The sequence below is a fragment of the Lycium ferocissimum genome, chromosome 1 (genome assembly GCF_029784015.1).
Source record: "Lycium ferocissimum isolate CSIRO_LF1 chromosome 1, AGI_CSIRO_Lferr_CH_V1, whole genome shotgun sequence".
NCBI lineage: Eukaryota > Viridiplantae > Streptophyta > Magnoliopsida > Solanales > Solanaceae > Lycium > Lycium ferocissimum.
This window is the reverse complement of record NC_081342.1, coordinates 57,115,596-57,130,975: the sequence shown is the minus strand read 5'-3', so window position 1 is coordinate 57,130,975 and position 15,380 is coordinate 57,115,596. Positions and strand designations below refer to the sequence as shown.

Here is a 15,380-nt window from a genome sequence, read left to right as displayed (position 1 = left end):
CCCAATATGTTCAAATACAGTATCTACATAATAATACGAGTCTAACGATACCTATATTACCATATAAAGGATTCGAGTCCAAAAGTCAACTCAAAACCCCGTCCCAAACCCTAAAAGTCAAAATGGTAGTTTTATTGTGAAATCGAGTTCAATATGATCAAATCGGTGCTCTACAAGGTTAAACGAATCCACCAACACCCATATTGCTATACTTTAGTTCGGAACCCAAAAAAGAACCCTAAAAGGTAATCCCAAACCTACAAGGGCAAAACTGGTATTTAAGCATAAATTCATCTTACCCATAGTCTAGATTGTTCATATCCTAATAATCATAAAGTTCTAACAACAAATGGATCCTCAATTTCATAAATGTCAATAAGACCCCTTTCTTATGGAAAACCCTAGATTGTAAGTTGAAATTATGGAAGAAACTTCTAATTAATGGATGGAAACATAGGGAAATGACTAGAAAGGTCAGATCCTTACCCCTCCCCCCCCCCCCCCCCTCTCCAAGTTGAATCTGGAAGAAGGCCTTTGAAATCTCTCAAATCCAAAGTCTAGAACGCAAAATATGGAAGAATGAAGTGTTTTTCACGAAACTTAGATTTTAATACTGCCAGGGGTTTTCGCAAATTCAACCCCTGGCTCGCAAAAGCGAGCTTCATATTCGCGAGCAACACAGTGCAAATGCGGATAGCCCTAACCCAACCCATTTTTTTGCAAATGCGGACAGCCCCAACCCAATCCATCTTTTGCAAATGCGAACAAGACCCCGCAAATGCGAATTGTTATCGCATTTGCGATGACATCAAAAAACTGCTGAACCAGATTTTTTTTCTGGTTTTCACCAATTCCCGATCCAATACCCAAAACTCATTCTGAATCCCTAGACACAAACTAAATATACATTTCAATCTTAAAACACGCTACAACTCGTTCCTGCACTCAAAATTCCAAAAAGAGGTCATCTTGACCCGGTTTTGACCAAGGTCAACTCCAAAACATCAAAATCCTAACTTTCCAACCAAATACACAAATCACACCCGAACGCCTCGAGACCTGAACTAAAGGCTCGATTAAGTCAAAAATCACATTCCAAACCGAATGAAATCGATGAACCTCCAAAATCACGCATTTACCGCAATGTTTATTTTGATGAAACATCTTCATTTCCTTAACTTAGAAAACTCAAATTACACTAAAACCAATTCAAAAACCGCCCGATTGCCTCAGAAATCGTATCACCCATCCCAGCAAGTCATAAATACTAAAATGAAACTTCGGAAAGGGTATTTTGGGGGTAATAAGACAAAAAGCTCGAAACGACTAAGCAAGTCTTTACATCAGATAACACTTAAAATAGCGTTCGTCCTCAAACGGTAAAAGATTGAAAGATACCTGGATCTTCAAAAAGCTTGGGATATCTAGATTGTGTATCTGAATTAGTCTTCTAAATAACCTCCTGAACTGGACGATGTCATAGTCTTCATTGCACTTTCACTGAAGCTATTTCTTTCGATCTCAACTTCCAAACCTGTTTATCCTAGTCGCTACCTGTTGCTCCTCAAAAGCCAAATTCTGATAAAGCAACACTGTCACGCCCCAAAACCCACCCAGGGCGCAACAGGCATCTGATTCGATGAACAAAACTGGAAGTACCTTATAAAATCAATAAATGTCTAATCTCTTTTAACACTCTTTTAGCATTTACTTAAACAAGTCATTAAGGTTAAATGGGAAAATACTCACACTTATAAAAAAAAAAAAATCAACTAAGTCTAATATAAATGACTAATCATAAACGTGGAAAACGCCCCAACAAGTCATACGAGACTTCAACAATCTACCCACAATTCTGACAACTATCTATGGAGTTTCTAAGATAAATAAATGAATAGACTAAATTCGGGACGCAACCCGAAAACTATAGCAACAAACTAAGATCTAGGGGTGTCCTACGATCAGGCATGTGGGCTCACCAATAAGTCTGGAAAGAAGCAAGTTCTCCTACTCCGCTCGCATATCATGAACCTGCTCTTCTTCTTTACATAATATAACATCTAATACAACAATGGTATGCACAGTGCTGGGTACTCAGTGACTGTCTAAGGGGCAATAGTTAATAAATAAGAAATAAGATAGTTACAACAAAACTTGTGAATTAATTGTAGTAAAAGAGTTTGAAAGTAAGAGATAGAGCAAATATCATTAATCAATTGTAGTAAAGGAGTTTGAAAGTAAGAGATAGAGCAAATGTCATTAACCTTAGTAGAACTTTTTGTGAATAGCCAAATAGACAAGAAATATATCAATTTCAATCTGTCAAGCCCTTTATCACATTAAGTCTTTTAATCAGGAACTCACGAGCATCACAAGCCACTCACAGGCAACCAAACAGGTGAACAATCTTCGATACAATGGGACTATTATCCCACCGAGGCTAATCATTCTCTGGACTAGCACAACAATAGATGCACAGGGCTACACGCCTCAGAGGTCAATCGTCCTATGGATTGACACAACAATAGATGCACCGGGATACACGCCTCAGAGATCAATCGTCCTCTGGACTGACACAACAATGCTCAAAAACGATACGTTAGGATCCATAATGGCTAATCGTCCTCTGGACTAGCACAACATGCCCATATAGGCCCAAACACAACCAAACACAAGTCATTGGATATTAACTGAATCATCAATCATGGATCATAGCCAAATTCACGTCTCAAGTCATCTTCTCACAATAGAGGCATTTCAAGTCACAATTAATTTAGAAGCCTTATCTAATCACTTGTTCAATTTCAAGTTCAAGAAAACCCATCCAAAGGAAAAACATGTTTAAAGTTCCAATCTTTAGAGAAAAGAGTTTAATCATCCATATTAGGGCAAAACATATTCATCACGATAGTATAATTCATATAAGGTTCCATGTGGGCTTGACTCTACACACACATGGCCTTTTTAAAATATCATCTTTTAGTTCGAAAAAAAAGTTCAACGGATAACCGCCAAACTAGGGTTTTAACTAGTACAAATAATCAAATGAGAATTCTCAAACATCAATCATGCTTTCACAACTTAAACGTACTTCAAAGAAGATTTCCGAAAAATAGACATACATCCAAAATATTTTTTTTAAAAAGTAGACATACCTCAATTCCTACTAAAAGCTAGCAAACGGGTTTTTCATAGGTTCAACAATCACTCTACAATCGATTTAGATGAGAATGATTAGAACTTTACATTTTTCTTCTGGATTCCCACCCTTTTTTAAGCCAATTTCATGTCGTTGCTTTTATGCGATTCACCCATGGATTCTAAAGGTATATAGATGATATATGTTGACACCTAATTGTTGACCTCCCATAATTTATTTTAATAGCTCAAAGTGCCTGAATATTAAATAGGGTGATAAATATGTATAAAAAGAAGAAGAAGATGATTTTATAGACTTTGCATATAATGTTTTACCTTTAGTGTTTGGAAAAATAATTTCTATAACAAATCTCTTGGAAATTATTTCAAAATAACTAATGAGGAATTTTACTAAAATAATATGGAGTAGCTATTTATTTAATTATGCAAATATCAGAGTTTAAATTGGCAAATATTTACCCCTATTCTAGTTCAAGGAAATTGAGTAATTAAAATAAGTAATTACTTTACCCCAAAATTTTAATTTTCTGCATGATTAACTTATGAGGATAGTTTTCAAATTAATTATAATTAATTTATCTAAATTAATTATGATTATGGTTGTAAATTGCCTAGTATGTGTTTAACTATGACTACAATTGAAATAATTAGTCAGTTAGCCAAAATGGGCCCACAATTGAAATAGCAAATTCATGCTTCAACTCAATTAAGGCCATTTCTTAAATTTTTTATTTTTATAAAGATTAGTCTTGCTTTTAAATTAATTGGTTGATTAATTTCAATTCTTTTTTTGGTAAATCAACCTTTCAAATTGTTTACCCATCAATTCTTTTCTTTCTTTTCTTTGCTGCGTTAGTATATATGTGTGTATAATACATCTATATATAATATATACATATATATATATATATAGAGTACCTACACATGATATATACATATATATATAGAACGGGTTAAGCATATATATATATATATGAACATAAGCATACATAAGCATATATCATATGTTGAGTCCAGCCTAACAAGGGCCAGACTCGGCCCAACTCGCAACTGAAAGTAAAGGGGCTAAGGCCCCATTTCTATTTTTCAATTGCCAAACGCCCCTTAGGGTCCCTTTCCCCAAACCCTAGCGCCACCCCTTTCTCGCTCTCTCTCTCTCCTCACGACATCAGTGCCTTTTTGGGCAAAGTTGCAGATGTGCGATGTTTTTTCAGGCTTTGTATAGCCGGATCGAGCTAAGCATTAAATGCTTACACTCGTTTGCACCTAATCCCCCCCCCACCCCCCTAAAACACAGTGTTACTCCTTCTTCACTTTTTTTTAATATTTCAACGGTAATATCTCTGCAAGTCTTTAATTGTCTTTTGTTTTTTGTGGTTTGAATGGAGGAATCTCATTGGTTCAAGAAGAACCGAACGGATCGATTATTTGAGGGAAAAATACAACCCTCCATATTTTATTTACTTGAATCATGGCCATTGAGGCCTGAATTGAAACTTGGTTTTGAAAACTGGCACTTTATCCTACATCGGGGAGATTGGGATTTCTTACTTCGATTTGGGGGTATAAATAAAACCCCCAGGTCACAGTGTTGAACAGAGTTGGAAGCCTATATTTTGGTTGAGTATTCTAATATATTCAAGTTACCCAAAATACCTAAATTTTGAAGCGTTTAACTTTAGAATTATAAGAGGTTGAGTTAGTTAAAATTTTAAAAATTTTATTTGTTGTTGCTTGTGTGGATCAGTGTTTGGTTTTAGTTTGATCGAGGAAAGCTCTCCAAATCCCATTCTCCACCAGGCTGTGTTGAAAAAGGTAATACTCTATGTCTTTTTTTACTTCATTCTAGGTATTTTATGCTCTGTTTTAGGTATACTTAGTGTAAGCGAGCTCTAAGATCACATCTTTGGAATAAAATCCAGTTAGAAAAGGAAATCCAATTAGAGATAAGCTGCCCATGAGCATCATGGCATAGGTTTTTTTTTCATCATGTTTATCTGGAGATTTGCTCAGCTATGTGCTTGGTGTTTAGATTAGTGATCATGCTTAGTCTAGTTTAATATCATTATTTGCTTAGCATAACATTCATGGTTGGACTAGCATAGTTATTATGAGGTAGTTGAGCTTCAATTTGTTTATCTTGTTCTAAGTGTAGTGCTAGTTTCTTGTTTTAGTCCAATGGGCATATATGTGAGAGGCTAAAACTCCTACTAGTGTGTTCAAGTCTTGGTTGCCATTACATCTGAAAATAGTATTGATTTCCGTCCTTTGTCTGGTTTGTTTGCTATGTGTCTAAATGAAAGGTCAGCCCTTTTCCATCCCCATACTCAGTTTGGTTGTTGTTATCACAAAGAGGCCTACTCTATTTTTGTGTGCTTAGTTTGGTATTTTCATGTGAAATGGGGAGTGCATATCATGTCTTCCTGTTGAACTCCTAAACACTTCTATGTGTAGTGTGATGCTGCCTTGCTACTTGTTCTTTGGTTTGGGCCATTGTACATCTGATGCTTGTGTCTTAGTTAATTACTCATCCTTACCCTGATGGGTCTGTGATTCATTATGTTAGTTAGTTCCTTGGGTTCTTGTATAGTTGACTTACCATTTGGTTGTAGGGGTGGCCTATAGACCTGTTAGTTAGTCCATCATGCCTGGTCATAGGATTGCTCTATTTGTCCGTTTATACTGCTTAGTCCCAACTTGTACTATATGATTTAGGTGATTTGTTGAGTTCTGTATGTTACAATGGAGTTTATAATGTGTTTTGTCTAAGTTGGGATGAATCTGTGCACCATGAAGTAATTTCTATTTGATTCTGTCTAGGCATAGATTCTATAGTACTTGGTATAAAGGTTGTGCATCTTAAAAATGCTAGCCTTCCTTGTGGGATCTTGAATCTGCCTGAATATTACAAGTTCATGTATAGTTTCTTTGGGGCTTTGCGTGTTTCATGTTTGTCTAAGTCTAAAATATATAAATGTGGATATTGTATGTATACCCTGGTCAAATACCTTCGTGAGAAAGTTAGTTTTGTCATCATAGATCAAGTTTGAACCCTCCCCAATGTTAGCCATGCCTGGGATTCCTAGAAATCCCTTGGAACTTGTGCAACATTGGGAGGAAGAGGGCAAGAACTTTCTATCATTGACCCTCCACACATCCTCACAGGTGTATACCACAAAGATATTGCGCAAACACCGCATAAATGCCTACTCAACCTTTCAATATTTGATGATCATTTAATTGTCGGCCCGAAGCCCACCGATGTTAACACTTTGATTTGTTTGATATATATATATATATATATATATATATATATATATATTAATTTGCTTTCTTTTTCTTTTTTGTTATTAAAAAAACAAAACCCCTTCGTTGCATTTCTGGGTCTTTCTCTTCTATACGAGAATTGGGCCGTGGCCCAATTCCAAAGCTGATCGTAGCTAGTGTCCACACATGTAAGGGAAGCTAATATTCGAAGGCCCTGCTATGGGTGAAAATAGCACTAATGGGGCGGGTAGCCCATTAGTAATTAAAATCCTTCCTCTTTCTTCATTTTGTTTGTATGATTCTATTTTGTAAAACTTAAACCTTTGTATTAGTGAAACCCCCATGGATGTAGAACTTAAGATATCATCTAGTGGTTTAGGTTCTTATCTAAAACTGGTGCAAAACCCTTTATCAAAAACAAATCCAACTTGTGATAAAATTGGTGAGAAGCGCGATTTAAACCAAGCAGTATTTTTGTGTTAAAAAAAATATATGATGAAAGTTTGCAAGATAATGTTTAGAATTAAAAGCATGCATTAGTTTGTAGGAGTTTCAAAAAATTGAGCCGTGCAAAAATGAGGTTTTAATCTAGTTTCTGGCTTTTGTTAGAAATTAAGCATACAAACTGAGATTTCTTAAGTCTAAAACCTGGAAATTTGCTTGATTTTTTGAATTGAGAACGACATTTTTGTATGGAGATTTGGGCCAAAACATAGTTGAATTGTACTAAATTTGGGCTTGCAAGCCCACAAAACGGACTGAAAATGAGACGTTTGGGTTTGTGAACTTGGACTAAAAATGGACCCGTTTGGATTGGATTATTGGGCTGTTTGGACTAATATTTGACATTTTTGAGATTTGAAATCACGCTGGGCCGAGAAATTAATATTGGGCCAGAGTTTAAGGTTTGATGGACTACGGTTTGACTTATTGGGCTTCGATTAAAATGGATTTGATAAAGATGGGCTTATATATATATATATATATATATATATATATATATATATATAAAACCCGTAAGTACTAAACGTATTTCATTAGGACTAGAATAGTAGCGACTCTATTCGGGAGCGATTCGGGATGTGTCCTAGTCTGGAAACGAAGTGGTTGAACACTTGCGCGGATTTTTTTAAACCAAAACCCCTTATTTATAAGGGTATTTTTTGCCAATTTTTTCTGAAAAAAGGAGATAATAAACATGATAATGCCATATTTTTGCAGAAAATTCTAACACATAAACAAATACATAAACCTTACAGTGAAGCTCGTAGGGTCAACCGTATTCTACAGATCCTTAATACTAGGGTGCTTAAAACCTTCCCTGGAGATCACCAGAACCCTTAACTCGAACTCTAGTACAAAAAGATTTTTTGTCAGTCTGAAAAACTCTTTAAGCACGGTTTTTCCTAATTTTCCTTTTGAATAAATTAGGCGGCGACTCTAAAAACATAAAAATCCAATCTAGAGCACCAACAACCTTGGATTACTTTTATGCCTTAACCCGTGTAAAAGTGAACCGTAACAGATGGCGACTCCTCTGGGGACTTTCTAGGTTCTAACCATAAGCGTTTCACTATAATAAGGTTTATTTTACAAGTATTTGCTTATGTGTTACTTTCCGCAATTTAATTTAGCATGCATCATATCATAAAACTCTTTCGCTCCTGGCAAAAAGCATGGTTTCAAAGGGGACACGCGGGATCGCAGTCCAGCCTTCACTAAAAAACCCTAAACCTTTCTTTGGAACACGTTGAACGTTATTTTGGTGTGCGGTCACCTAATAGCTAACAACGGTTCATCCCGAGTAGTTCACTCGGGTCCAAGTTTAATTAAAAAAATCCACTCTTGCATAAGCCTAGGTTAGAGCTGAAACAAATCCAAATGAGAATTAGACTGGGTGGTTTGGATATTTTAGATGTATCCAAACCTGATAAGGAGATTACCCCGTGTCAAGTACGGTATATGACCCGAAACACACTACTTAATTATGTGCTATTTGGAAACATTAAATGTGCCTATGAATGAAACCATTACCTAGTGGGGGAGATTAACATTGGGTTTTATTTTGTTGATGTTAATCAATTTGAACTTCGATATGGTTTTGACCAACCCTAAGCTACTATGGATTTGGTGGGGCCAAATGTCTCTGGAAGAGAAAAGAGGAATCTCATATCATTTAGGGAATCTGACATCCATCATGACTATGACCGGTTGTAAAGACTTAATAGAAGTACTTATCGGATTCTGGTATAGAGACCGGATGGTTTTAAGATTTGGGGATGATGTTGAAATGACTCCGACACTGGAGGAGTTTAGAGATGTGTTAACTAGCGTGGGCTCGAGGTTGAAAAGAAGAAAGAAACCTGACCAAAATGCTTTGATCCCAGAAAAACCTACCTACTCCCAAATTTGTAAGATGCTTTCCCTAAATTATGCCAATTGGGCCCATGGCCCCACTATACCCTTTAGAGAGTTGTACAGAAGGTTTGGAAGCCCGGGTGGATTTGTGGAACATCCCGGAGAATTCAAAACTTATGCCGACTGGACGGCTACCAAACCCTTGGCCTTTGCCATTTGCTTTTTGGGAACTATGGTCTTTCCCAAATATTGGTCTTTAGCCATAGATACCCGAGTCATTTCAGTCACTCATGCCATCTTCTACGACATAACCCAAAAGGAAGAAACCAAATATTTTGACATAACCCCAATCATACTAGCCGATTTGTACCGACCCTTGAGTCTTTGCCGGAATCACTACAAATACTTCCAAGGTTATAATCTGCTCCTGTAAAGGTTAGGGATGAGCAACACTTGAGTAGGCCGGCTAAAAGAGACGGTCTTCAGGATTGTCGCCCAAACTTCAGAGAACAAAACAGACAAAGTTAGACATCACTTTCTCCAGACTGAAAGAGGAAAGCATTCAATGGATGTTCCATGACTTCATATCCACTGAGGTTGTGGTTAAAGGAAGAAAGTGTCAGTTCGTGCCGCTTATGGGAATTCAAGGGATTCACCCCTATGCTTCTGCCCGGGTTCTAGGACAATTTGGGAGAATCCAAGTCATACCCCAGATTGGAGGCATGGGAGATTTCATCATATATTACGACATTGATAGACCACCAAGGGCATTGGATTGTGTTCGAGAATGGAAGGATCGCATGATTTGGGGTCCCGACACCTTGGCTGAAGATAGGTTTCGTCAAGGTTGTGTCATAGAATATAAGGATTGGTTGACGGCCGACTTGCAAGGCACACTTCCTCCTAGGCCTATTCTCTATAGCTGCGTTCAAGACAAGGATTCGCAAGCCGAGATCCGAGCCCATCTAATTCAGAGAAGAGCTGACGACAAAGATGCTAAATATTTGTGCAAAATTGAGCATGATAAGGCCATCATAGAGAGTCTGAGACATGAGTTGGAGCTTACCAATGATTATTTGGTTGAGTTAGATGACCAAATGAAGAAGATTCTAGACGATGTCGCTCCACGGACCTTCATACAGAAAGGGTTTCTTATGGAGGAAAATTTGACGTCCGCCCATCTTCACATCCAGACTACCCTCCGTAAAAGCAAAATAAGCCAAGACTGATAGAGATCGGGCTTCATCATCCACTACTGGAGGACATTTCTGCTGATTTATTTTTATGCACTGTCTTTACTTTATCTTTTGTACCCCTGCGGGGAAGAATATTATCATTAATGATTATGGGGCAATGGTTTGGTTCAAATGGCACATTTTGTTTCAAAACGTTTAGTTATGTTTAAGAGCGCACGTAGTATAATCTTATGAACTGCTTTGTGTGACTCTATTTGCTTCCATATGTTTCGTTTAAATGCTCAATTAATCTCGAATACTGTCCACTCATCCAAAGAAAAACAATGAATCAAATACCCTGTTATATCCCGCATTTTAGTACAATCGGATAATTCGAGACAATCGCGGGAGGACGACAAGAAAGGCCACATTTTTATTTTGATAAGCATACGAATGATTTATGACGTATTTAGAAGCGGAAATTTTAAGAAAGGTTAAGGGCATAAAAGGAAAACTCGCAATATGACTCGTGGAAATATGGAGAAAGACGAAGGGCAAATTTGGAAACGGGGAAAAATTTGTTTTCATGAATTACAAGAATTAGCCTAATAATTGGGCTTGGAATTTTTTTTTAAGAGAATTTGAAGGCCCAACTGCCATGTATGTGGTCCAAGCCCACATTGAACAAGGATTGGTTAATAAATAAGATGACTAAGTCATCTTTTCTCATAACTCTCTAGAAATTTCATGAAATAAGAAGAAGAGGAAAGAAGGAGAAAATTCATAGGCCTTTCGGCCAAGAGAAAAATTCCAAGAAAAGTTGAGAAAAATTCCTCCAAAAATCACTCCCTACTAAGTAGAAGGTCCTTAACAAGGTGGAGTTGTTGTTGAAGCAAGAAGAACTCACAATCATACAAGTTGCCAAGTTGTAGCCAAGTGAGAAGTGAAGAAGAAAGGTGAGAATTAATCTTGTTTTGTGTATTATATATGGCTTATATGTGTTGTGGTATGCTAAAATGGATGAAATTTATGAAGGAGAGAAATATAGTACTTGGCCGTGTATATATGTATAGGTGTAGGAAATATGAATTGAATTTTATGTGGTAATCTAGTTGTAGTTGTGGTGGAATTTGTATTAGAAGTGAAAGTTGAATGAATTAGTGGAAGTTGAATGATTTTGGAGAGATTGTAGTTGTGCATGCATAATGTGTGAAGCCGTGTGTGCATGGTGTGTGTGGCCGTGCATATGTGGTGAATTGTGAGGGAATAATGAGCAAGTTTTACTTACTATTTTAGTTGTTGTGTTGTGGATTTTGTATTACAAATAAAGGCTTGATGAGTTTGGTGAAGTGTTGTAAGTAGAAGAAAGTGGTAAATTGAGATTATGTGCCTTGAATGGAATATGTGAATTGCTAGTGTGATTGTTGAGTTGTGTTAATAGTTTGGCCGGGTTTGAATTCCCGGATTGTGATTGATGAGAAATTTGGCTATATTGAATGTTGAGGATGGTATATTTACAAAGGAAGTCTTTGCCGAAATTTCGGTAGCCAAGTGTTTCCCTAAGATTCTAACTCTAAGAATCCTAATAAAAGTGTTGGTAAACATGACCAATTTGCAGATTTTGACGAGATTGCGACGTGAATTTGGAATAGCTAAAGGAGCGAAAGAGGTATGTAAGGTTTCCCCTTCCTTTCTTGGCATGTCTTAGACGTATAGGCACGATTCGCGCCTCGGGGACTTTCCTAACTCTAGAAATCCGCGATTGAAAATAGTTACTATTCATTCAATAAGATTGATCTAAAAGTGCATGAATTGCGAAAGAAATGTCCAAATATCCTAGAACTTGCAAGGATAAGACCCGATTACCCTAAGACCTTCCTGAGTAACGTCATGACACGTAACATATGTAGATAATATACTTTGCTATAAAAATGAAAGTACGAGAATATTAAACCGTTTACGGATAACCTAATTCTATTATAGGTAACGACTATTCTAAAGAATCTAAGTACAAGGAATTATGCCCTATGATCCCGATGGATGTGTGTGCACCCGACGTACGTATAAGTATGAGTATATTGTATGATAGCAGAGTCAGAGCGCTATAGACGCTGAAAAATATACATGATATAAGCATAAGTATATGATAGCAGAATCAGAGCGCTATAGACGCTGGTAACCGTATATGATATAAGTATATATATATATATATAACACAAAAAGAATCAGAGCGCTATAGACGCTGATATATATATATACGATATGAGCATATGTATATGATGAAAGAGCCAGGGCGCTATAGACGCCGATATTTATACATGAAATTTTTATATATTTACGGGGAAAATGGAGATAATGGCAGAGCGTTATATACGCATATCCACCTGAGTTGGCATTACATGACTTGATATCGTCCCGGACGCGGGATGCCCGGACGCGGGATGTGCATATTTATGGTCAAATGGATCGGCTGCCGACGCCTCGGCAATATTATATATTTTATCTTTATGTATATATGTATATATATATATATGAGTGAGAAAAGCTAAGAAAGCACGGCGTCTGCCCAAGGGCACTTATATGTACAGGTTACGTTTCTATCCCAGGACATGTGCGGTAATTCTTTTATGTCAATATACATGATTTATGTTTTTCGCATATTACTGTTCATGCCTTACATACTCGGTACACTATTCGTACTGACGTCCCTTCTTGTGGACGCTGCGTTTCATGCCGCGCAGGTCAGCAGACAGGCGGATTTGATCCTTAGGAGCTCTACCAGTCGCACTTGACAGCGCTCCAGTTGTTCCGGAGCCTCACTTCTGTGGTACTCTTTTGTGTATATTTTCGGGCACGACAGTACTCGGCCCTTTCTATGTATACGTGTATTATGTCTAGAGGCTCGTAGAAAGATATATACAGATATATACAGTCAGTTATGTACAGTTAAATATGCGGTATTTTGGCATCTTAATGTTTGTTGTATGAAGTGATAGCGAAGCTAATCGGTCTATGTTTATAATACGCTTGCTAATGTTATTGTTCAGTTAGAAAAAAAAAAAAAAAAATACGGCACCGTTCATACGACTTGCTAAAAGGTACAGGTAAAACGATAGGTAAGGGGTGCTCGGTACAAGTATCGGGTACTCGTCACGGCCCCTAGTTGGGTCGTGACAGAAGTGGTATCAGAGCAGTTCGGTCCTAGGGGTTTGTCTACGAGCCGTGTCCAGTAGAGTCTTGTTTATGGGTGTGTAGCGCGCCACACTTATAAACAGGAGGCTACAGGGCATTTAGGAAGTATGACCTTCTTTGTATTCTAAGATCGTGCGATAGAGCTATGCTACCAGGTTCCCATATTCCTTTCCTGATTCTATGTTATGGTTTCAGTAATGCCGCTGAAGAAGAAAGCGAGGGCAGCCCAAGCGGGCGAGACAGCGGCTAGAAGGAGAGTTGAACGGGAGCTAGAAGAAGGGGAATCTCATAATGAAGCTCCCCCTGCCCCAGCAGGGCAGGAAAGAGTTCCAGCCCCGGCCCCAGCACCTCCAGTCCCACCGCCCGCAGCTCCGGGCCAGCAGGTGGCAGAGGCCATCCAGTTACTGACCCAGCTAGTTGCCGCACAGGTTCAGCGGCAAGATACAGACCCGGGGGATAAGACGGTAAGCGCAAGGGCCAGAGACTTCATTGCTCTAAAACCTCCGGAGTTTTATGGGTCAAAACCAGAGGAGGACCCGCAGAATTTCATAGACGAGACGCTGAGGACACTGAGGATTATACATGCTTCGGACACGGAGTCAGTGGAATTGGCATCGTACAGATTGCGGGATGTAGCAGTCCTGTGGTATGACAGTTGGAGATCCTCAAGGGGAGCAAATGCCCCTCCCCCGGTTTGGCAGGAGTTTGCGAGGCATTTGCGACATTCCTGCCGCCGGAAGTTCGACGAGCCCGAGCTGATATGTTCTTAAATCTCAAGCAGGAGAATATGAGTGTCAGGGAATACAGCCTCCGCTTTAACTCGCTGGCTAGGTATGCCCCAGCCATGATAGCTGATATGGGAGATCATGTACACCGATTCGTGAGTGGGTTGGGGCCACATATAATTAAGGAGTGCCTGACAGCTTCACTCCAGGATGGAATGACTATTGCCCGTATCCAGGCTCATGCCCAAAACCTGGAGGAACAATACCGGTCACGGGGAGGAGAGCGCTATCCAGATAGGGGCTCCAGGAAAAGGGGCAGATTTCCCAGGGCTAGAAGTGAGTACAGAGGGGGACAGGCACAGGAGCAATCTAGGTATTCAGGCCAATCAGCGGCCGATGCACCCCCTCGGTTTGCGATGGAGCTTCGAGTCCCGAGAATAGAGCCGATTCTAGCGAGATGCCACCCCCCCGCGGTGCGCGCGATGTGGTAGGCCACACTGCGGAGAGTGTCTCGCGGTACGGTGCTTGCTATACTTGTGGGCGGGTTGGCCATCGGATGCGTGATTGCCCACTGAGGTATGAGGGAGACCAAGCCCAGCCCGCCGGGTCCGCGGTTGGTTCATCGTCGACCGTGCGCCCTCCCGGACAGACTTCCCAAGCTCCAGCGGGACGCGGCCGAGGTAGAGGAGGGACACCTAATTCAGCCGGCCCTCCGCACCGCCTATATGCATTGACAGGGCGACAGGACCCCGAGCCTTCCGCAGACGCGGCCACAGGTACTTTTCCGGCACCTTCTATGATATGCGTGTCAATTGATTCGGATTCTATTTTATCCTATGCCGCCCTTGTATTGTTGAACATATTAAGAATTCGGAAATTAGGACAAAAAGCAACCATACGTACAGGTAACAGTGAATACTAAAGACTGCGGAGGGTAGAACTGTAAATAAAAGAGAAGATGTGTTACGCGGGCGTTTTGAAAACTACTAAGACCCCGACTTGTTCCATATTGTGGGATATAAGTAGTACGAGGGAGTGGAGGCGAAAATACTAGCGCTAAGACGCTGAAATGCATTAAAGTTTCAAGGTTAAGCGTGCTAGGGCGAGAGTAATTTCACGATGGGTGACCCCCTGGGAAATATGTTGAAAATTTCATAATTGTGGGAACTGGGGACGAATGTGAAAGTAAGTAGTTTAGAGTAAATTAGAGTGTATGGAGTGACTGGGAGCTCTATAAAAGCCGTGTAAGTTGGGGCAGGTTAGACTAGCAAAAAGGAAGAACGTGCTAGACTTAAAATGGATATGCTAAGCAACATGTGGGATATTGACGAAGGAGACTCCCCCGAATATTATCATACGTTATGAGGCCAGTTCAACATTCGAGGACGAATGTTCTAAAGGGGGGGAGGATGTTATATCCCGCATTTTAGTACAATCGGATAATTCGAGACAATCGCGGGAGGACGACAAGAAAGGCCACATTTTTATTTTGATAAGCATACGA

General features: G+C 39.3%; 1 protein-coding gene across 1 annotated transcript in view; it reads right to left on the bottom strand.

The window, feature by feature from the left end:
• LOC132065562 (uncharacterized) overlaps positions 1 to 9,048 on the bottom strand; it is a 30,282-nt gene extending 21,234 nt beyond the window's left edge. Inside the window, exon 1 of the mRNA XM_059459007.1 lies at positions 8,980 to 9,048. Coding sequence (XP_059314990.1) covers positions 8,980 to 9,048 — 69 coding nt within the window. The remainder of the gene's footprint in view (positions 1 to 8,979) is intronic.
• Positions 9,049 to 15,380: the final 6,332 nt, after the last annotated feature.